Source organism: Mycteria americana, chromosome 5 (assembly GCF_035582795.1).
Source record: "Mycteria americana isolate JAX WOST 10 ecotype Jacksonville Zoo and Gardens chromosome 5, USCA_MyAme_1.0, whole genome shotgun sequence".
Taxonomy (NCBI): Eukaryota; Metazoa; Chordata; class Aves; order Ciconiiformes; family Ciconiidae; genus Mycteria; species Mycteria americana.
In genome coordinates this window covers 54,776,256-54,799,365 of record NC_134369.1, presented here as the reverse complement: position 1 = coordinate 54,799,365, position 23,110 = coordinate 54,776,256, and the positions used below count along the sequence as shown (strand labels likewise).

Genomic DNA, 23,110 nt, shown 5'->3' with positions numbered 1-23,110 from the left:
GTAACTGCTAATCTCCCCAGTATTAAAATCCTTATAAAAATATCCTTCATCAGAATCTTCTGATGTGGAAATATCCAGTTTGTATTGCTCCTATAGCACTTTACTTGGAATAGTATTCTTATCAATCCATCTAAACTTTGGCAATTTCTCACACCCCTCTGAAGACAGTGATAAAGAAACTGTTGCTGTACGTCCAAAATGTTCATCATTTGACTTAGACCATTTAGCTATAATTATTTTACAACCAGTACCTTACTAATTTAACACCATCATCATTTTCTAATATGTTTTCAACTGGAGTAACAAGGAAAAGTGCATATAGATGCTACTGTTCCTGAACACAACTCTTATGTTTTATTAGGAACTTAGGAACGACCTCGTAAGAAAGAAAGAGAGAGAGAGAGAGAAATAAAGGGGAATATATTTTCTTTAGCAGCGTTGAAGATTTAGGAGGAAAATAGGAGGAAAGGTAAGGTAGTCTGGAAAGATGAATATGAATTTAGAAATATGAATTTAGAGAAAGGAAAAAATTCAAGAATGATAACAGGGGAATTAGGCTGTAAACGCCCCTGTGTTAGTAGAGGAGAAGCAGGTAGCATATAGATTCAAAGTACGTTGAGACATTAAACTGATTTCTTCTTTTTTATTACTTTGCATACCTGCTTTCTGACCCATTCATACATGAGAAAGATTGTTTTTCTTTCTCTAAAACAGTTCATACAAAAAAATTATTATTGAAACAATGTTATCTGCACAGAAGTATTTAATAAGTGACTGATTGGAAAATATGGTGAACTTATGACCTGGGAACAATCTACTAATCAGTAAAGTCATAGTAAAGGATTAACAGTATTTTGTACCTTTCGGAACTGTATTTTCCTTGTGGATACGTTAGAGTGTATATGAATTTGGTTTTATTGTTCTCTTTCAGTTATGAGGTTAAATCTGTATTGTGATGCCACTATCATTAAAATTTCAATAGGCAGAAATATTCCTTCATTACAAACAAATTTATTGCTTCATTGGTTTGCATACTAAAAATGTGAGGAGCTACAAATTAAAAGCATGACTCTCCTCTATAACAGAAAAATGGTTGGACGGAAGGAAGGTAAATACCATTTACTACAAATGTATAATGTTTGTCTTGCATAATTACCCACCAGAATTCATAGACAGCTATACACTTTTCAGCTCTTAACTTTAATATTTTGTTCTATTGGACTGATGATGATTGAAAGCGTAATTTCTAAAACACTAAATGCACTATGTTCTGCACAAATGGATAAAGCTGGTCAGATGCAATGAAGAAAATTACTTTTGGAGAATGATGGTCAGCAAACATTTTTCCTTCCAAAATCCCACCACTATTGTCAGATATTGACAAAATAAAAATTCAAATGTAATTTCTTTGTAGAAATGGTGAATTAAGAGCTTTACTAGCTCTAGTAAGAGATTAATAAGTCAGATATAGTCAATCTTTTAACATTGAGACCATTATTTCTCATTGTTTTTCACTGTAGCCAAGAGCTTTATGTACCTTAGCTGTTCAGATGTCATACATAAAAGAACTTTCAGTGGTGGCCTCCAAATGTGCTAAAATCTAGCATGTGCTATTTTTGTTTTTAAAAATTCTTGGTTTTGTTAAAATTCCCTTTATCTTACTTCCATTTAAATTATAATATTGCATTTAATGTATTGTTTCTATTTTAAAAAGTCAATTCATTTAAAGGAAACAAGATTTGAAGAACTTGTATGCTTGAAATCTTTCCTGATTTATCCAGCTGTCTAATGAAAGATATTACCTCTTCCCACGAATTTTTCAATTCTTGGACTATCTCAGCTGTTACAACATTACATTGATTTTATCATAACTGATATTCTGAAACTAAGAAGTTCTTTGTCTTACAGAAACTGAATGTTGGCGTTCCAAATTAAAGAACTATCTACTCATTTGGAAATGCATGGGGAACTATTCTTATTCAGAGACATGACATTCCCTTCATAACATGTCTCTTACTTTCCAAAGTAAGAGAATTGAGCAGTCTGGCCATGCTGTATTTACATTTTCTACCTTTTTAGCAACTGATCAACAACGAAGAAATAAATTAGAATACATGAAAGCTGCATTAATTGCTTCTATAAATATCTTTCCTTTTGTCATTGAAAATAATGATGAGTAGCTGCTTCTGTGATCACAAAAAACTTGCCTATGGAATTCAGTAAGTTAGTTTTTCTTTCATTTTTAATGCTAAGATTAGGCTAATACAGGCTATTGAGACATGGCAGTCCTTAGCATCAGCTCTATGCAGTCATCATCCAGCTCTACATCTCCTTTACACTTGTCACAGATAGTGCTGCCTTCCAATTCTTCATCTGCCTGGATGAGACCAAACCTGGCTAAAACACCTCTGACAAGAAAAGAGTACACAAATAGTATTAGTAGGAAGAAGTACTTTAACTCAGTCGTATTTGTTCCACTTTAAGGGAGGATTAGAGGAACTTTTTCTTCAAGCTGCCAAGTCACTTTTCAGATTGCAATTGATACTCTTTTAGAATCCACAGAATTACTGGGTGAGCCAAAAATATGCAAAAACACACATGTTTTTTTTTGTGCATATGCAAATAAATAGAAGACTGCATTCTGTCTTACAACATGTGGGCTGTGCTACAGTGATGCTTGCCGTCATGAATTAATGAAGATATTCGCTGCAATTCCAATCTGTTAGTCCTTGCTATAGGAATCCATGTGCTCAGATAAGCTGTTTAAGACCATCAATCTGATGTTTCCTACACAGCAATAAAGTTTTCTGTTATGCTTAGCTGAATTTGGTGGTTTAGTGTTCATATTAAAGACTTTTAACAGTATTGGTAAAAGGTGCTGGGGGTAGTGATTCCGAAATTCCAGTAATGACTTTTCAACTCTTAAATCCATTGTGAACTACAAAGCTGAGTTTCTTCAATACAAGGGAAGAAGCTTTAAAGCTTCTACCAGAAGAGAGAAAGTTGACCTAGTCTTGTCTTCAGGGCCAAAATACAAATTCCTTACTTCAACTCTTTTTCAATAGCTGCAATGAAAAAACAGCAAAAAAGAATGAAAACAGAGAAAAAGAAGCCCAGTTAGGAATGAAAAGAGGAAAACAACCCCTTTAACTGTAGTTCGCCTATGGTTAAACTACTAAGCAGCTGTGATTTTATCTATGTGTTGGACAAAATGGGGGAAAAAGGTCTTCTTGTGTTGGATATCATAATAAAATTATGAATTACCTTAGTGATGCTGTTGTAAATTTCTTAGGAACATTTATGTCCTCAGACTAGGATCTGAGTATCTTACAGCCACTTTTAAAGCGTATAATGAGAGGTTTTGGGGGAGTGAAGGGCTGCATTCTCTCCGTGTTGTCAACAGGAAAGTTGAAGCACAGAGTAGGTGTCACACATGGAACAAATCGAAGCACCAGTAACTGAACACAGGCCTCCAGTTCTAGACCAGACCATCTGTCTGCCAGCCATATTTCTTCTTTATGATTCTGTCTATGATTGGTTATTAAATTCATATATCAGTTTTTAAATGGAATGACACATTCCACTGTTTATGCAATGCCTTTCCAATTGTATATGATTTCCTTTGAGAAACAGAAATGTAACTTATTTACAGAGCAACTACAAGCCTTCATGGGAAAGAATATTTATATCTAAATAGTAAAATAGACGTTACTTACTACTCTGCTTTCACTTGGTTTTCTGTTTTGCTTATATAGCTGTTGACAGTTTGTTTGCAGTATTTCAGCATAAAATAAACAGTTGCATCTGATCACAGAGATTTTTTGTCATTGAGAAAACCAAATTCTAATAAATAAACATAATTATACGTGAATTTACATGTAAATTAATAATATCGTGGTTTTAGAGTTACTAAATTTTCTAAAACACTCACCATTGCAAGTTGGCTGTCCCCTTTTTCACATGATCTTTTTACATAATCTACACTGCTAAATAATGGGATCTCATTACTTTCCTTGGGACTTATGGGTATAGGGGATCCAGTGTACCTAACTGCTTTTACATATTTAATTTAAATTGTTTTTTACCTAGCCTTGGCAGGTGTGGAAGTAGGAGAAAAAGCACGCCTACTTTCAGAAAGAGAGTCTAGGGTGGGGAAAAATAAGTTTCTTTCCACAAAGACACTACAGATCCTCTGTGGACGTTTTACTTTTTGTTCCATACAAGCTTCCATGCTGATCAGAGCTTCAGGCACTTTCTGGATTAGGACTATATCTATGTCTGAAAAACAGAAAAGTACATGCCTAAAATAAAGAGTAAACTGCAAACATGAGACTTGAATACTGGGATGGCATCTGATTAAATCCTACATTTTTTATACATTTATTAACTGAAAGGGGGTGAATAACAAAGTTACTGGTTAATAAAGAATGTTAGATGATTTATGTTGTTTGAGACTGTGTGAGTTTATCTAGATGCCTAATGGAACCTTCAATGCCAAGTAAATTGGTAGCCCAACAGAAGATGAACAGCATTACCTAAAGAATTAAGGTTATATATAGCCAAAGGAATAGTTTGAAATAGTCATGTGCATTCTCATTTCTAAATGAACTCAGCAACTACTCAAGGAAATGACCTGCATACTGTCATAGCTATGTCAATTAATATCTCTGCTTGTATTCAGCAATATCAAAAGCATATGGGAATAGTGTTGGGAAGTAAAAGGAACAAGAAAAAAACCAATATTGGACTATTTGTAATATACTGGTGTGAACTGCTGTTATGCCTTTCCTTTGGTTGCTCCATGGGATTCAGTGGAAACTGATAGTCTTATCTCTCATCTTCTTTTAAGGATTATTTACAGGGGATGATTCATTCCACCTATCTTAGATGCCTGTGGTAGGATGGGATGCCTTCCTCTCAGGAAGTACCTCTCCAGTGACTAGACGAAACCAAGATAACTAGTTTCAACTAGACAGAACTTTTTGATGACAAGTTAGACCACATAAATTCTACCTCCTGACTCAGAAGGGCTTTGTGTTTAATGGAAAATTTCCAGAAATGGGCAAAAAGTATTATAGATAAGGGCAAACTTGCATGTGAGCAGAAATTGGAAAGATTGGGATCAGTTAGCTTGGATAAGAGATGAATAAGAACATGCATGATTGAAAGAAACAAAAAAGAGGATGGTAAAAAAGACAAGGAACTCCGAACTAGTACTTATCTTCTATTGTAATAAAAGTACAAACACCATGTGAAAAAAATGCAATGAGGCTTGCATGAACACAGAACATGTTGTATAAATCCTAATATTCAATAGTATTCAGAGAAGGCTTAAGCCTTTTACTCTTATGAGGAGTAAAAATACATAAAGTTGTATTAAGCAGATTTTTATTTAGGTGAGAAAATACGAATATTTAGAGTATAAGGCAGCCACATATCAATGAGCCCTGGGAAGAACATTCCTCTGTGAATGCCTGTTTCAATACTTAGGACTATTGGCAAGTACTAGTATTTTTTCCTGAAGTAACTCCTGTTGACAACTGTCAAAGGCTGGGTACAAGATAAAACTAGATTTGATCTAGTGTGGCAATTTTTGTGGTTATATTCTTTATTTCTAATGTGAGAACGTAAGGTTAAAGGCAAAGCTAGTTCATTTCAGATGCAATGCAAATGGATTAGGTTTCGCATTAAATCCTCTTCTGGTGTTAGAGGGTGCAGTTGTACTAGAACATTTATCCATAAAATGTGAAGTAGCTTTCTATAGATTGCTGTAGGAATGTACACATTTTGAAAAAATGTGAAGTGCTAGTGAAAAATTATACTCTCTGAGTCTAATCAGATTCTTGTTTTGAAAACATCGTCTTATTTTTACTCTTGCCCAATAACTTTCTTGTCTATTACAGTCATATCTCAATAGCAGAGAGAAAACTATAGAACTGATTCCTGAAAGAAAAAGGAATTTTACCAGTGAGTAGAAGAATTTAAGTGTAAATTCTCTGATTTTCTCACTTCTTTAGGGCTTTCTTTTTTAATTAATTCATCTGTGGATGTCCCCTACGACAGCAAGGAACATAGCTTTTAATGCAACTCAGTATAGAGTGTTGTACTGGTGATGGAACATACACTTGGTTCACCGACCTCTGCTTTGAACAGTGAGAGCATGCACTTCCCAGCAGTGGGGATTTGCAGAAACAGAATACTTCAGCTCTGTAGACTGGTAAATAGCCTTCTTTTCCTTTAAGAATTTTCAGTATAAAAATATTGCTTCTCTTTCTGAGGCATAACATATGCTGGTATTGTGCATCTTGAAATAACTTTAACATGATATTGGTAAAACCAGATTATTCTTCTTTAGTATGTCTATAAAAAGTATTTTTTCAACATAAATAAAGACAGTTTAATGAAAATATGGTTTGGCCAGTGTAGAATAATGGATTCTGTAAAACGTATTTATGTAGTAAGTTTAGTAAATAACTAGGATTTCTTCTCAATTTATGATTTCTGTAAATCTGAAAAGAGATTTATTTTCCTCTACTGTTTTCTTCTTAAACCTGATTTTAGCATGTGTTTGTATTTTTATGCTTTGATGCATATCTTTACTTCTTGTTGAATACAATAATGCTATATAGGAGCACACCTAATGAAGCATGCAGGTTTAATGATAGTTTAGTTCAATGTTTGAAGTATATAGTAATATATCTTTTACTGAAATAGTTTAGCTAGCTGGCCTGGTTTTCTTTAAATAAATACTAAAAGTTCCCTTTTATAAAGAAAAAAGTATAACTTCAGCAACTGCACATTTAAAGATTATGTTTGTACGATTCCATCTGTTTTTATCAAGGCAGCTTTTGAGGCAGTTTATGTTATCCAGCTCTATGCCACCCTTATGTGCTGCTTTATACTGAAACAGATGGTGAATCCAGTTGCTAAATAGGGAGAAAAATGAGAAGAATTAATCAGAAGTCATAAATATCTGAAAATCTCAAAGTGAAAAACGTTTGACACACAGTTAATGCTATTTTTACCTCTTATACAATGTTTTTTTCCCAATAATATTTAGTAAATAGAAAAATGAGGCACAAAAGTGATTTCAGATTCATTGTAACTAACATGTTTTTCAGGTTCATTTGTTTTTAAAATAGTTTCCTAAAATGGTTTCTTAAGCCCTCTCTTAATATCTAGAAAAATTTATTTTCTGTGTTCTCAAATTGAGATGAAGGTGCACAGGAAAAATGTGGGAGAAAACAGAACACTAACATATCAAATCTTTGAATGAACGTATTTATTTTAAGGTGTCCATCATATGACATACTCTTACTAGCGTGCAGATAGCATCAATGAAATGTGTAAATTCCTGATACCTTTGTCAGAATTTAGTATTACCTCCTGATTGAGGTTCCTTGAGATTTATGCCTCAAAACAAATAATATAATCTGGCCCATTAGTACTGGAAGAAAATGTATGATTTACAGAGTAGAATACAAATACTCTTAGAAACTTGCATTTTTGCATCACTTCACATTTCACAGTCATATATGCAAACTCATTAATCCATCACTGGAATAAAGGCACCTCTGAGGAGAAATGTGGCAGAAATGTATGGTAATGCAAGAATCAAGTCGGAATCAATACGCAAGACCTACCTACACAGAGTTGTTTAGGTAGGCAGAATGTAATAATCAAAGGTATAAGGTTGACTGCATGCTTCAGTAATTCTTATTTATCTCATGAGGGATTTATCTTTCATGTAATGCTAGTCACAGAAACTATAGTGCCTATATTTCTTAAAGTACACAGAAGACCAAGAAGTCTGTTCTGGTTAATTAGTAATATCAATAGGTGATCACAAGGAGACTTTCTGGTGCACATAAAATTAATTGAGAGATACTAATTTTTCACTAAGTGTAGAAATGTTTTAGAAAACATTCTTATTAAAAGCTGAATACGTACAAATTACAAAATCTCATATGAATGCCAATGTTTTAAAAAGAGGTCTTGTTGACATTTTACTTTTTCCAGTAGCGCGTGTAACAAAATGGTCACATTCTTCCTTTTTCTATAAAATATTATGGAAACCTTGTGTATCTGAAGTTAACCTCAAAAACTGAATCTTTAAAATAATATTACCGTTCATGCATAGTTTAAGAAATCAGTTGTGTAAATCTGAAGGTAGAAGACGCGGTGTGATATGTCTACCAAGTGAAGTATTAATAGAAATCTATTATAACTGTATCTCTGTGCTTCAGTAAGTCAAGAGGTATGAACTAATTCCAGCTGCTGTTAACACATGGCAATATTAAGAACCAGAGCTCTCTGATCTATACTGTTCCCTTTATGCAGCACTATAACTAATATTAGTTCCTACTTGCCATTGGTTTTGTTTTATTTTGTTCTTTAAGGAAATTGTGTCATGGTTTGAAAAGGGTAACGTACGTTGAACGCTGTCCTCCCTAGACCATACAATACTATAAAAAGAAATTAAATCAGTCATAAATATTTGGTAACCTGTATGCAAAACAGATCTTACAAATCAAGTTTAATCAAATGTTGCTGTGCTAGTTGCTTTAGTGGTATTTTTACTAGTTTCCTTCTTCAAACTAGTCTTTCAGACTGCATGCAAGTTTGATTTACATCGCAACGCAATGCTAGGTATGTGTTTACTGAGCCAGTAAGGACCGTCTGGTTAAAATATTTTAAAACATTTCACAGTAATAGGCATACTTCTCCAAAGTATTTCAAAATTGAAATTGAAAATGTAAAAGCAGTCTCAGCAAAAATTACCTGATAGAAAGGTTAAACAGTCATTTTCATTCTCTTTTAAATACATCGTAGAAAGGGAACTCTCTGTAGTGAGTTATTTCTGAAGTGGCGGTGTGCTGCTCACCTTGAGGAAGGCAGCGTTCATGTTCCGTGGGAACAACACCAACAGTTCCTGCAGACCTCCGGACACCCCAGACGTGCCTTTCTCTTGGGCTCCATCGCAGTCTGTTAGCAGCAAAGAACTCCAGCAAGTTGACAGGTAGGTTGTACGTAGTCAAACGTTCTCAAGGAGTCCTTGAGACTCCCTCTTGAGCAACCATACTTCCTTTGCCTGCAGTCCACGTTGAAGCTGCTTGGGTATTTGTCACCTGTCTGCACCTTCGGTTTGGGAATCACGACTAGGATTTCATTTGCATATACCAATGAATATATTGAATACATCAATATACAGTCAGAACCATGCTGTCTCTCATCCCATCCAGTCCCATGTGCATATATCCTCAGCATCCAGGATTGGCAAATATGTGTTAATCTCTCCTACATAAGTTCTGAAGTTACAAATCCTCACCACATCTGATGATATGAACTTGTCACTGTCAAAGACTGCATCGGCGCACTCATCTATGGCACCATCTGTTAAAGGGGTCAGTTTTCCTCTATTATTTCTTTTGTAGGACTTCCTGTTACTGTGAAAATTCTCTGTTACTGGAAATATAATTTTCCTCATCGTTATACTTCTTTTCTAGCTGGATCATAACATACCAGAATACTGTTGAGCACAAACTGAAAAGCTCTTCAGAATAGCTGTTCTTAAGGGACTGAATGATTATCATCTCTGTCCCATTTCTTTCATCTTATAATCAACTTCAAGGTGGTACTGATTATATATTTGAAATAGAAATTATTTGATCTCCTTTTTGGTATCACAGTGTTTAAGACAGATGGATTTCTTTCCATTAATGTTAATATATTTATCATTCCTTGTAACTGTCCCTTTACTTGAAGACTTGAGTGACATTTAGAGTATAAACCCCTCTAGCAGGAACTGATATCCTAGAGGTAAGATTTCAAACTCTCTTATTTACATTGATACTAATAAATACAATTAAGAAATTAAGAAGTATTTCTGTACCTGAATTCATTGTAGAGAATGGGAACTTGATGCCTCAGAGAAGGCTTAATGGGAGGCAGGACCTTTCACTTGAATAATCATCAGTTTTTAAAAGCTTTTATTACATCACGATTATATAATTGTTAGTATTCCTCAGGTGAACTGATTACAGAACAGGTTTTGTTGATAAAACCAATATTTTAGTTAATCTTATATGGCATCCATTTTGGTAATTTGTACAGAGACACTAAGATTAGTATGTCCCCAAAGAAATTTTCATTTATATTTGTCCTTTGCTGAGCAGAGTGTTTCTGGATTTTCAGTCCTTTTTTTAATTTAATCTTTGCATGCGAGATGTGGCATGAGAAATTCAGTTTTTTTAATCACCTTAAATATATTACTGTCTAATAAAATTTAAATGGAATTATTAAAAATGCCTAACACACACATTACTTTCTGGGTCTTTCAAGCATTTACAATTCTGTCTCACTGAAAATAAATTACACTTTGGATCTCAAACTTTTTAAGTGTTTTGGAAATGTTTATGTTACCTCTTAATATTTTGCTTTTTTCCTAAAAGTTTCTAAAACACGTATTTCCAATGTGTTTTTTCTTAACAATTAGATTAATCATCAGTGACATAGAATATCCTGGTTCACGTAAGACACAGTGCCACTACATTTGGAAGAAACAGCAAACACTCTTCTACTCAGATATTTATATGTACTTTATTGTCTTTGTAGCTGAGTCATTTCCAGAACAAATAGGTGTAACACTTAAGTGTAATTCTGTTTTCCTTCATTGTCTCCTATTACAGCAAACAAAAACTTGTTAGATTTTTGTGAATTTGTTTCAAACTGCTGTATTATTATTACAAAAGAACTAGTTATTGAGATTAAGATCCAAAAAGTACATCTTGTACTCAATAGCAAATGATGATGCTTTAGATGTTATGAGCATTTGTTCAACTGCTTCAGACTATTCTCTGTCAAGCTCTATCTACAGCACAAAATAAGCTTTGTCCTTAATGGGACAGAGCTGCAGGTTCTCAGTTGATCCTTTAGGTATTCTGTTCCTAGACCACTGGACGCCTTAAAGATAACGACAAAGACATAAAACTTGGCTCAGTATTTTACAGGAGCTAGTGTAGAGATGAAAGCAGATTTGATGTGCTTATAGTACCCTGGGTTGCAGCGGAAATGTGCTGCTGTGTTCCGTACTATTTTGAGTTTCCTAAGGGCTAATGGCTTCGTGCCCAGGATATTGCATTGCTGTAGTCCAGCTGAAAGGTGACAAAAGCATGTATTACAGAGGCCAAATCATCAACAGTAAAGACAGGATGAATTCTTGTACCTGTTTTAAAGTTATTGTCAGAGAGAGAAGTCCAGGATCAGTTCTAAATTATAGACTGACTTGCCTAAATGGGGTTGTGTAACACCAGCCCGTAGGTACTTCACTGTGCCACAGCGTTTCTTCCTGCCATCAAGTGGAACTTACCTTTTTCTCAGTTTCTGCTTCCACCTTCTGCTTTTTATCCATGAGCTCAAGTACCGAGGCAGTTTAGTGACATTGTGTTACTGTATTCAACACAATATGATAAAAGGGTGGAATTTTGTAATGCCTACATAGTGTTTTCACTGGAGTTCATGACACCTTTCCAGTTCTTTCAGTCTCTGTGTCTGTGTTTTAAATAAGGTTGAAGAAAAATGGAACTGTGAGGTACATTTTTCTACTGCTCCTCTCTGGCTATGGCTCTCTTGAAATAAACTGTTTCAAAACAGTCGGCCTCTTTTACATACAGTTCACAGTTCATTAGCCATGTCAAATGCTGTAGAGAGGTTGAAAAGAAGGAGCAGGGATGACTACAGCGTTCATACTGTGGATTGTCTGACAGAGACCGTAACGTGCTTTCTATCCCATGTCCTGCAATAAACTCAGATCAAGACGGGTGATTGGTAGTATCCAGTTGAAAGTGTAGGCAACAAGAACATAATAATCAAGATTTAGCAAGAATATATTTTGAATGTGACATTGGATTCAGATGTGTCCAGAGAGTGCTACCACGTCAAGTTACCGTCTTAACTTGTGAAGCTCAAAGCATGAACCTTGCTGCAGCATGGCAGCTGCACACAGATGAGCAGATGTGCATGTGAAAGCATGAGAAACAAGCAGGCTGTTCATGAAAGGTAAACTTTTCAGATCTGATCCTACCTAGCTTGCAAGATCTGAGAGTGCAGCTTTAAATAATAAGAAAAACCATGAAATATATGTATGTGTGTGTGTCTTCCTGCAATCTGGAAGTTAGCTGGAGAACAGTATTCCTCTTTTTCAGTGTTAGAACAAAAAAAAGTTAAGATATGGAGGAGACAGAACTGGACACTTGATTGCTTGACGATTTAACTATTTGCACTTCTCCAAGGAACACGAGGAGAGCGCAAGTGACCATCTGCTCAAACTGGAGCTTTACGTGGGTACATGCTCTCCTCCATTTCTCCCAAACCTAGGTGAACAAGGGTAAACGATTGTCACACAGGGAATCCTTGGCTAAGCAAGGTGATGCCTAATGAGCCATCTCAAAGGTTTGGCGGCTCTGGAAAGCAGGGTGACCATTTGCCACCTGGAGTTTAAGGAAGTTTTAACCTAAGTTCCAATTTAGGCAGCACTTGGGTGGACTAGTACTCATCTACTTTGATTAGCTTTTTTCATGTCTTCTTTTTTAGGTATAAGCTCATTTTTTCCAGGCTTTGTCTTCTGTATTTTATAGTTCCTTGTTAAATGAGACCCCAAGCCTGATTGGGGCTTTTAGGCAACAGCAGAAGATGAATATGAATGCTAAAAATAGTTGAATATGTTAACCATGAAGTAAGGTATTTCATGTTTTCAAATAAATCTATTCAGAGGAGATAAAAGGATGAAAATATTAAATACATTAGATATAACTAAAAACTTGACTTTAAACTCCCTTTTTTCCTCAGCTGATGAGTTAGTACTATGGAGACAACAGTCAATCTCTGAGTCAGCCTCAGTGCTTTTACTGAGTAATTAAAGGCAGAATTAGTAGCTCTAAAGTTAGGTGTCTAGTCCTCAGCAAGGATGATGGTTTTAAAGCAGTTACACTTAGTAAAATGGGAAGAGATGAGGGAATATCTGAACTTTTGACATAAGTATAGTGATTAAGATTTTTTGAAGATACTATCTTGAATATTTGTACATTACAGGTTATACAATTTGACTCATTTTTTCTTAAACATTTTTGTTTTATTCTTCATTTTGTCTCTCCTTAGCCTTTGTCACTGGTTCTTGTTCACTAGCCCTTTGATATTAAGTATCATCTCTATGGAGGTACACTACGGTCATGTCAATGGCGTCTGATGGAAACGGAGGAACTGAATTCCTTTGGGCAATTTCTGTTTCCAAATGATTTTTTGGCAGGTTACATTTCTGCATCGTCTAAATATTCTCTTCAGAAAAACAGACACAAGAGTTGAATGCAGTATTCCAGTATTGGTGTTATGCATGGCATTTTGCATCTGCAGCATAAATAACACTTCTCCCTTATTTGTGTAACTAAAAATGAGCTCACTTTTTATGTCTTGACAGCTCCTTAAAAGCTCACACTGGGTTGCTTTTCCACTAAGATTCCAGAGCTCTTTATGATCATCTTTCTATGATAAACCTCCCATTGGGGATATAATCTGCATTTCTTTTTCCTAGGCTTCTAGTTTTGACTCTGCAAAAAGTGATTTTGTTTGAACAGGCAAGCTTAATGCACAATTCAGACTGTTGTATCCAACTACCATGTCTTCCATGTTACAGACTGTTGCATCATTCTCTGAATCATCCATAAATTATATGTTATTTATAATTATAATATTATATAACATTGTATCGTTATATAATGATTATAGTCTATATTACACATTAAATATTACCTATTAAGTATTATATCATATATTATATATTACGTGGTATATATAATTATATTATTAGATATTGTTATAATACCTACCATATATTATAAATTCTACTTAATTCCAAGTCAGGGATGAAAATATTTATTCTTGATGTTGTTCCTACAACTGCTTATTAAATAAATCCCCCAGAAACACACACATTTGGTTGTGATTCCAAATGGCAATTCTTTCTTGAGCTCCGCAAGTCATTTCTTAATTCACTTATAAAAACTGGAGATTCTTGCAGATTTCAGTAGATCTTTTCTAAGGGGCAGAAGCTTAAGAACAAGCAAAAGCAGTAAAAAAGATTGACATAAGCAAGGGTCATTTATATTCAAAGGGTAAATTATTTTTTGTAAGTGAAAGAGAGTGAGAAGGCATGAGAAGACAAGCAACAGTGGGCAGTCGCACACCGAAAAATGCAAGATGAGCTAGGACACGTACTCAGAGAAGTAGAGGCTCAGGGGTTCTTCTGTGGAGCTCTCCTGGTCAGCAGAAAAAGGTGGCAGAAGTGATCAAGAGAAGAGGGTTTGGGGTAGTTTGCTCACTGAGAAGCAGAGAAATAAACTGAAGAGTTACTCTGCCCAGGTACCACTACTGGCCAGATGGGATCGACCATGGCATGAATGTTAAAGACTTCAGAAAACAGAACCAGTTAAGAAAGCAGGGACAAAATTTGGCAGGACTAGGGTGTCCAAGACTATTTCCGTTGTTCAGAGAGAAGAAAATCAGGGAAAGCATACATCAATGGATAAGGAATATTGCAGGCAGAAAATTGGGCATCAAGAATTAAGTATATTACAGTTATTAAGAGCAGTAGTCAGGCCATGCACTCAGAAAAAAAGGACAGTATTTATCCCAGAGAAGAAACAACTGAAGGTAGTATATCACTGGTGCAGTTCTCCCCTCAGTTAGTAATTCATTTGTTGTCTACCTTTAAAAATAATTTTTAAAAACTGAACAGCATCGAAGGTAAAGTGAAGTGCATTTCTACCTTAACAGTAATTTAATTCTATGACAATTTAAATGCTTCCTTATGCTCTCCTACCTAACTGAAACTTCTGACTGCTAGTACTCCAATAGCACGTCCTGTTTCAGGAAGCAAAACCAGGGGTATCTTCATAATTGTTCCGTGTTTACTACAGATCAGAATGTCTTTTCTCAACACTTGGGTTTTTAAAGAAGTGAAATTAATATACGCATTAGTAACAAAACAGCTGTGGAGCTCTGCAGGAATCCCATCAACAAGGAAGCAAGCAGGATGAGTAGAAAGAACCAGCTGGTTAATCAGAAGAGAAGGCAGCTTGTTGAAGAAGCTGTCATCCTTGAATCTTCAATTGGTGGGTCATTTTGTCCTCAGCAGGGACTCCTTGCATGAAGTGTAATTTTTACTCTCACTGCTCAATCAGTATGACAGCTTTGGTTCTAAATGCAGTGAAAGTCTTGGCTCTGATTTAAATTATTCCCAGGTGGTTTATTTAAAAATATAAAATAAATGTAACGGCAATAAAAATCGGATGTAAAAGATATAATCAATTTTAAACTCTGGATGTGAAAACTTTATTCTTAAACTGTTGAGATTACATATATGTGATCAATTTGTGCAGTTTCTGGCAACTGTTTTCAAGTTATTTGGTGGTGGTAGTTTTTTCTGAATAATTGTCAAGTACTGAGTTTCTTCCTCAGAGCAATTCAAACTGTGAAATACAAGATTCCAGCTGTTGTAGACCCACAGATCTGTATGGTCATTGTATAGTTTAATGCATATTCAAGTGAAATTTCTGCTTACTCTCTGGAATTGTATTGTAGTCATATGGAATATTTTTATGAATCTGTTTGTTTCCATTTTTGAACCTGTTTGTTTTTCTGGTACTTTGGAAAGTCTAAGAAAATGTTCTCTTCTTTTCATTGCTGTTTCCATAAGCAGTTTGCATAGGAGAAAAAAAAAAGGGCTTTTTCTGGTTAATATGACTTATTTTTCTAGCTTATGATAGTTGCCTATTGGAGCCAATATTAATTTATAAAACTGTGACCAAATAGTAGGAAAGCATGTTTAACAGACCTGTATTTGTAAATTGTCTTATTTTTAGGGTTTTTAAATTATTATTTGTATTGTAATTCCCAAAGAAAAAAGTCAGGATCGAAGTTGTCAGTCAGATAGTGAAGACATAAAAGAAAATTCTGAGCCCCATGTTCTTAACATTTAATCTGACGAAAAAGGCAGTGAAGCAGTCATCTTCAACTCATGGCAGGCAGGCAACATATTACCCGACAGATCTTTTGGCATTGTTCAAGTCACAAGGAATAAGGTAAAACGAGGACCAACAGGATGAGAGCCAAGTATCATTTACCCATATTGCTTTGAATCTCAGTGCATCAAGGAGGGTTGGGAGAACATTGTAACAAGTGGCTCTACAGAGCACATGAACATGGAAGAAAAGGATGTCAGTAACAGGGTTAAACAGAATTTGCGTGCAGTAGACAAACATAATTTGGAAAATTTTATCACCGGGGCACATACAATGGATGATAAAGTTTTAACGGGAAAGATGGTTCCCTTGGAAGTTGAATCCAGATATTCTGACTGAGGCAGAGGAAAGATAGCGTCAGAAATAGTAGAGGAGCAGTAAAGGAAGATCCCTGGGTCACAAGGTAAGTTGCATTTCTTCAGCACTTCTGCTTCCTTGAAAATACAAGTTAGATCAAAATTTAACATCATTTGATATTAGTGAAAAAGGCAGTGGGGTTCTTAGGTGCCTTCTCCTTATGAAATCACCATGGGTTTCCTGTGTAGGCTGGCTCCCTATGACGTTCATATTAGATTTCCGCAAATAATACAATGAGAAAAGTTATTTTAATAGAAAATGAGCTTTGGGTTTTCACAGCCAGGCCAGAAGAGTGAAGGTAAGGCAGACATTGTTAGACCTGAATGGTGCCAGGAACTTAAGCATAAAAGAACCATGCCCAGAAATACTTGCAAAAAGGACTCTAGGCCTAAATCATTCATAGCCAGCAATCCTGCTGGCCTCTGGTGTCTAGGTAAGATACAGCATTTGAAATGTAGCAAATATTTATGAGACAATAAATGTATTGTAAGAGTTGCAAGGCAGTACTGCTGAATGGCTCACAGCACTTAAAAGCAGTTCAGATGCAATCTAGCATGGTAATTCAGGAAACTGCACTCCTTAGCACTTCTCTGAAATAATTTAAATAAAATGCACAACTTCTCTTTACTCACAGTATACACCTAAATAATGAGCTAGCAAGGAACTTGATATATATAGATTTTGGAGACTTACGATAGAAATGTGTATGAATGCTTAACCTCATTTGTATGGCTGCAATAAATAGGGAAAAACCACTGCTATTCTTGGTATGTCCTAAAACCAGGGAAATGTAAACTGCAGAGAAATTGTGATTTGAAGACCCAGCCTTGTGTGCCTGGCATGCTTTTGTCTCTAATTCAGGAGGACTAGTATATAATATTGCTAAGCCTTTCAGTATGGACGAAAAAATATCGCCAATTAAGAAAATCACTCTAGTGCATGGACTATTACAGAAATAAGTTACTTATACACATGGTACATGTCATTATATCTTCATCTGCTCTGAGCAAATGGTTGTTATATAGCAATACATAAAAGGCCATGTATTATGCCTTTTGTAGGCATTTGATAAATTGCAACTGTGTATGGAAAGTAGGGGCCTCTGTAACTTGTTGTTTCTCATAATACCTCAGTTAACTGGAAACTACAAGTGTTTGGAAAAAAGAATTTAAAATTCCTCAAATGTCTAATTTTATGTTTATTTGTAAACAGAAAGTAGACTTTTTATATTTAGATGTGGTAACTGTTAATGCTGTTTTACCCAAACTTAATGTATCATTAATATTTTTAAGTCATACATTAGACAATACATTATTTGGAAAGTCGAGTAAACATTTCTATCACTTTTAAAGAAATACACTTTTTTTTTTTTTTTTTTTGAGCAGTAACCAAAGTGAACCCCTATTCCTGTAGAAAGCTGTGAGAAGGAACCTTGAAGTTTTCATTCTCAGTGGTATATCCCATATGTTATATTTCTCTTCCTGTATTTCATTTACATGATAAATCTGGTGTTTTCTCTTCACTGATCTCTATGAAAACTTCTGCCTGCATAAAACAGATTAAAGGAAAACTTCCTTCCCAAGGGTTAACTTCAGTTCTTTCAAAGTCAAAGTGAGGACCATCCATCTTTAGTAGTATAATTAATGATCTCTAAGGATGTTTACCTAGTGGAGAAATCTAAGCTAGTTTTAAGTCACCGTCTTCACCTGCATATATCTGATGTATGGCCACGGCATCAGAGATCTGAGCAGAGTTTAACTTATCCTGGCTCTTATTCGAGTTTTGGGGCTTGTCCTGCTGAGCTAACCAGTTGAAAGCCAACTCAATGGCAGTCTCTGCTCGCTCTGCAGTGCATTCACTACTCTCTTTTTTAAGTAATAGAAATGATTGCTTAATTCTCTGATTTACCACTTAGGACAGATACTGAATTATTGAGAGAAATACAGGGTAGAATTAAAATCTTTGATCTATATTTTTGCATGTTTCAGACAGATATGATGGGTTAATGAAAAAAAAAGATGTATAAATCAGATAGATAAAGTATATTTCAAATTGTGTGCCTACTTTAAGAAGTAGTGCTTATGTGAGAGTCTTTCCATACAAAAAGAGGAAATATTATGGCCAAATTCTGTATTTGTCTTTTTATCTCAGGAACTACAAGATCTGACCGTATATAAATTGTTGTGGGGTTAGCTGGGAAAAAGCTCAAGTGACTGATTAATATACACAGCTATTTATAAAATAAAAGGCTATGCTATATTTGCACGTAGATATTTTTCTGATAAGTACTCATTTCAGTGAATTAATAAACATGAAACTTCAAGAGGCAACTTATATTAAACATTAGTCTTTTAAGTTATCCATTTACTCTACTCAGATTTACGGTTAAAATATTCCTGTCAGAAGGAAAGTACCATTTATCTAATCCGGTTTCCTATGAAAATACACTTAGGTGATTTTGGGAGTCTTCAATTACCTAATTGTATAAGAGAATAATTTATATCTCACAGTCAGTAACTTGTGATACTGATTATTACTCAATTTTCAGTGAAAGATCAGACAATCTACCCGAGGCACTACATACCTTGAAATATCTATATATATTTTACTAAGAGTGTTAAATGAATAGTAACCTGTGAAATAAAGATCAATATGCTGTGACATAGTATTTTCATAATCACAAGGATGAATGTATCATTTGCTTCAGCTAGATGAAAATGAAAATTTAACACTCCAAGGCCATTCTCACTTTCAGATTACTTTTGGCAATGTTCCAAAAATCCATAACGTTTAAATAGATGTAGTGTTTCTTCAGATTACAACAGCTAACTACTTACCAGTTTATTTGTCATTTATTTATCACCCAACATATTTTGCTAATCTCTGCTGAAAGGTTGCTCAGAAAGTGATTCTTAATTCAAAGAGTCATTTAATGGCTTTCAGGGTGTTGAACAAACACCATGTAAAGTTGAGGGCCATTTTTCAAGAGCAGCTTCCAAACAGGCACACGTAGTGAATATAAACATTAAAGATGTGATTTATGCCCATAACTCAGATATTGTGGGTGAAATCCTTGCCTCCTGAAAATTAATGGCAAAACTCCCATTAACTTCCGTTTAGCCAGACTGTCAGCACTAACTTCTAAAACACTCATGAAGTGATCTTCCAGAATTAAATTCTGAGAATACATCATAATATTAAAAAAATAGATTTTGCTATTTGATTATTATGCATTCTCTCAGGTATTTAAATCTGTACATTTTCTTTGAATGAACTAATTTACTTGCAAATAGCACAGGTTATAATAATAATTACTGCCATTAGAATAGGCTTTTTGTTAAAAAATGCTTCAATGGTTGATCTGTTTTTAAAAAAAAGATCTGTTTTATGCACCCTTTGATACATATAGTCACTGGGAAGCGTACTTAAATTATAAGGAGTATCAAACGACTTGCAGGTTCAAAACAAATAAGAGGTAGTACTTAATCATAGAGCAGGTGTTCAAGCCATGGGCTTCACAGTGATTCAAAAAGCTGTTAGACAAACCCATGCAATAAATATACATCATGAATAGTTACATGCAGACATACATGTGTGGTTTAGGAAACTCCTGAACATACAGAGAATACACCAGGGGAGGGTAAACCAAGGAAGTATCACTTCCCATATCCTCAAGTTACCCCAATACTTCATCAACCTCATTTAAAAAAAACCCACCTTATTTAAGTTATAAATTTTTCTAGCTTTGGCTTCAACTTGTGCCAATCATCATGTCTTTCCTTGTAAGCTTAAAAAGATATTTACTATCCAAAATATTTTCCAAAGAGAGATACTTATGGTCTTGATTTGATTGGATCAGTTCTCCAATCTTTTTTTGAAGAGAGTATTTTAATGTCTCATTGTAAGGCATGTTTTCTGGAACTCATATAATTACTGTAGTTATTTTCTCAATTCTTTTAAGTTCCTCAGTATCCTTTTTGAAGTGCAGGCACCAGAAAGTAGACACAGTATTTCCTTCATAATTTTCCTAACATTGTATTCTGAAATAAAATCAGTCTTGCATGTGTTTTAAATATTATCCTTATTCAAGGATCGTATTCACCCTTTTATGTAAAGCATTGCAATAGGAGATAATCTTCATTTGATTACTGTCTATGACTCCTCAGTCCTTTTCAGTCACTGCTTTCCAGGACAGCATCTCCATTTTGTAATTATGACCTGCATTCATCCTTCACTGGTGAATATGTTTGCATTTCTTTGTATTATAACATGTGGTGTTTGAAAGGATCCCTTTCACCAAGAAACTGAGGCACTGGTCCATCTCCAGCTATCATGTTGTCCCTAAAGACTTGATTAAGGGTGATCATCATCTCAAACTTGTCCTTACCTGAAAAGCAACAGAATATCATCATGTTTTATTCTTAATCTAGAGCAACAATGACCTGAAGGAATTAATTTCATTTAAATATTTCCATAATGACAGGGTGTCATTTCATATGTTTATGGCCGTGTCAGGTTCACCATTGCACCTTGCGGCTTAAACTTTGTCTGACCAAGTCTACTTCACAAGAGGTTCATAGTTCATTGATAGCAAAGTTAAGCACTAGTACAGATCGTTTATTGCCAAGAGATGAGAGGAATCTTACCAAATGATGTTAAAAGTTCTGAAGAGGTGGGAAGTTGGTAGTCTGAGGGATTCCTGAAAAAGATGAAGATTAATAATTTTTATTGAAGGGGAGAATAATAACATTTTAATCTAAACAGTACTTCTTCAGGGAAAGGGGAAGCACATATTCCAAATCAAGACCTTCTTCTGTGAAGACAAACTTAAAGATGTAGTATTTTTATCGGAATAAATCTTTCTTCAGTCCCATGATTTGATAGTCACTGATGTCTTGAAAGCTGGGTAATCTAGAGAAGCTGCTTGCAACTGAGGTAAGGATAGGCAGATGTAAGCAGTTTTCTGTTTTCTTTTATCAGTCTTTGTAACCTTTGTAACTGTGTTTCTGTATTTGAAGCTGTTGTAAATAACTTATTTTCTTTTACCTTTACGAGGCTTTTCTCAAGAGTGCATTTAGAATAAGTGTCAAACAGGACATCCTATCCCTTTGTGTACAGCTTTCTTTAAAACTGAATTACTGTACTACTTCTTCAAGGTACAGAATCTCTTTGAAATTTCCAGGGCATTCAAAGGATAATAAAATGTGTCTCTATGAAACAGCATGGATTATTTTTTAATTTTCAGTTTTGTCTATGTAGAAGATGCATCCATTTTGCATACTACAAGATGATAGGAATACTCCCATTGAACACTAATGGTGATGGCAAAGTTTGCAGCACTATAATTCTAGCAATCTTTGTGTTATCTGTACATTTTATCAGTAATAATCATAAATTTTGTTCCAGATTATGAATAAAATTATGGACTGTGCATTGGTATAAACCAATCAAATATTTTCTTAGATGATGAGCTAATTATTTTAGTTTTAACTTTTGTATAAGTGTCATATTTCTAGTAAAAAAGCTGGGCAGAACTAAGACAAATACTTTACAGAATACTATTTTGTCAGCCTAATTTATAACTGCATCAAATAATTTTGCAAAGTGTATTTGATAAAACTTAGCCCTGTGTGTTAATGGCATTAATTGAATTGCCATCTTCTATCAGCTTATGCAGTGGAAATAAATGTTAACAACTCTTACTTTTCAGAGACTTTTTTTTACTATTGGAATATCCACTTTAGCATATACTAACATACAAATCAGATTTGTTTTCTTGCAACCACAAGGAGTAGGTCTCCTGTTAACATAATCTTTGTTTCTTGCAGCATGTGGAAGGTCATGGGGCAATTTGGGAAATTTTAAATGTAAGTCTGCGGTATCTTAAGACCTAGAGGTCTTGGGTTGCATGTTGCGTTATGGAACTTTGAGGATCTCTGCCACAGGTGACTGAATTTGGGGAATTAGGGATGAGGTATAAGAACTAAATTTGTGCTAAAAGTGCTAAATTTGCACAGGTCATATTGTAATTAACTTTCACCTCCTGTTGATGACACATGATGCTTGTTCTTCTTTTTAAAAAGCTTTGAGATCCTCATATGAGATGTACTACACAAAAAGCATTTTTTAGTTCATTAATTCTTTGTATAGAATTCAAGCGGTCAGACTCTTGAGCTCTTCAAAAACAATATTGGTGTTGGATATCTACATCTAAGTACAATGTCTGTTTTACATAATGTCTTTTGGGTTTTAAATACCAAATCTCTTTTCTCTTACAGAGAAGTCGATCGGGATTCTGATGGCTGCATCAGCTTCAAAGAGTTTGAATCTGCAATGAAGTACGGACAAGATGAAGTATCACCAGTGTACTTTGCCTAAAGAATATTCTCTGGTGAAAAGACAAAGTGAAAACTTCAGATCTCAAGATATTTAAAAATCAATGAAACTTCATTTGTTTCAGCTAGCATTTTAAGAACTTTGACTGTAAGTGTAGCTCTGAAGAACAGCCTTTGAAGCTTTACTGTTGACAAGTTGGGTGTATTAATTTACATGTGTATATGTGTGTAGAATACTTAAAATATTTGAAATCTCAATTGATTCCCAATCACCCTAGTTAGGAACTGCAACTTTGTACTTTTTGACTTAACAGATGAAAAAGGAGCAACTCTGATTTCCAGTTA

General features: G+C 34.8%; 1 protein-coding gene across 1 annotated transcript in view; it reads left to right on the top strand.

Annotated features, from left to right (window-relative positions):
- Positions 1–22,808, top strand: part of EFCAB11 (EF-hand calcium binding domain 11) — a 74,553-nt gene extending 51,745 nt beyond the window's left edge. Inside the window, 1 exon segment of the mRNA XM_075501635.1 lies at positions 22,709–22,808. Within this exon segment, the coding sequence (XP_075357750.1) occupies positions 22,709–22,808 (100 nt within the window).
- Positions 22,809–23,110: the final 302 nt, after the last annotated feature.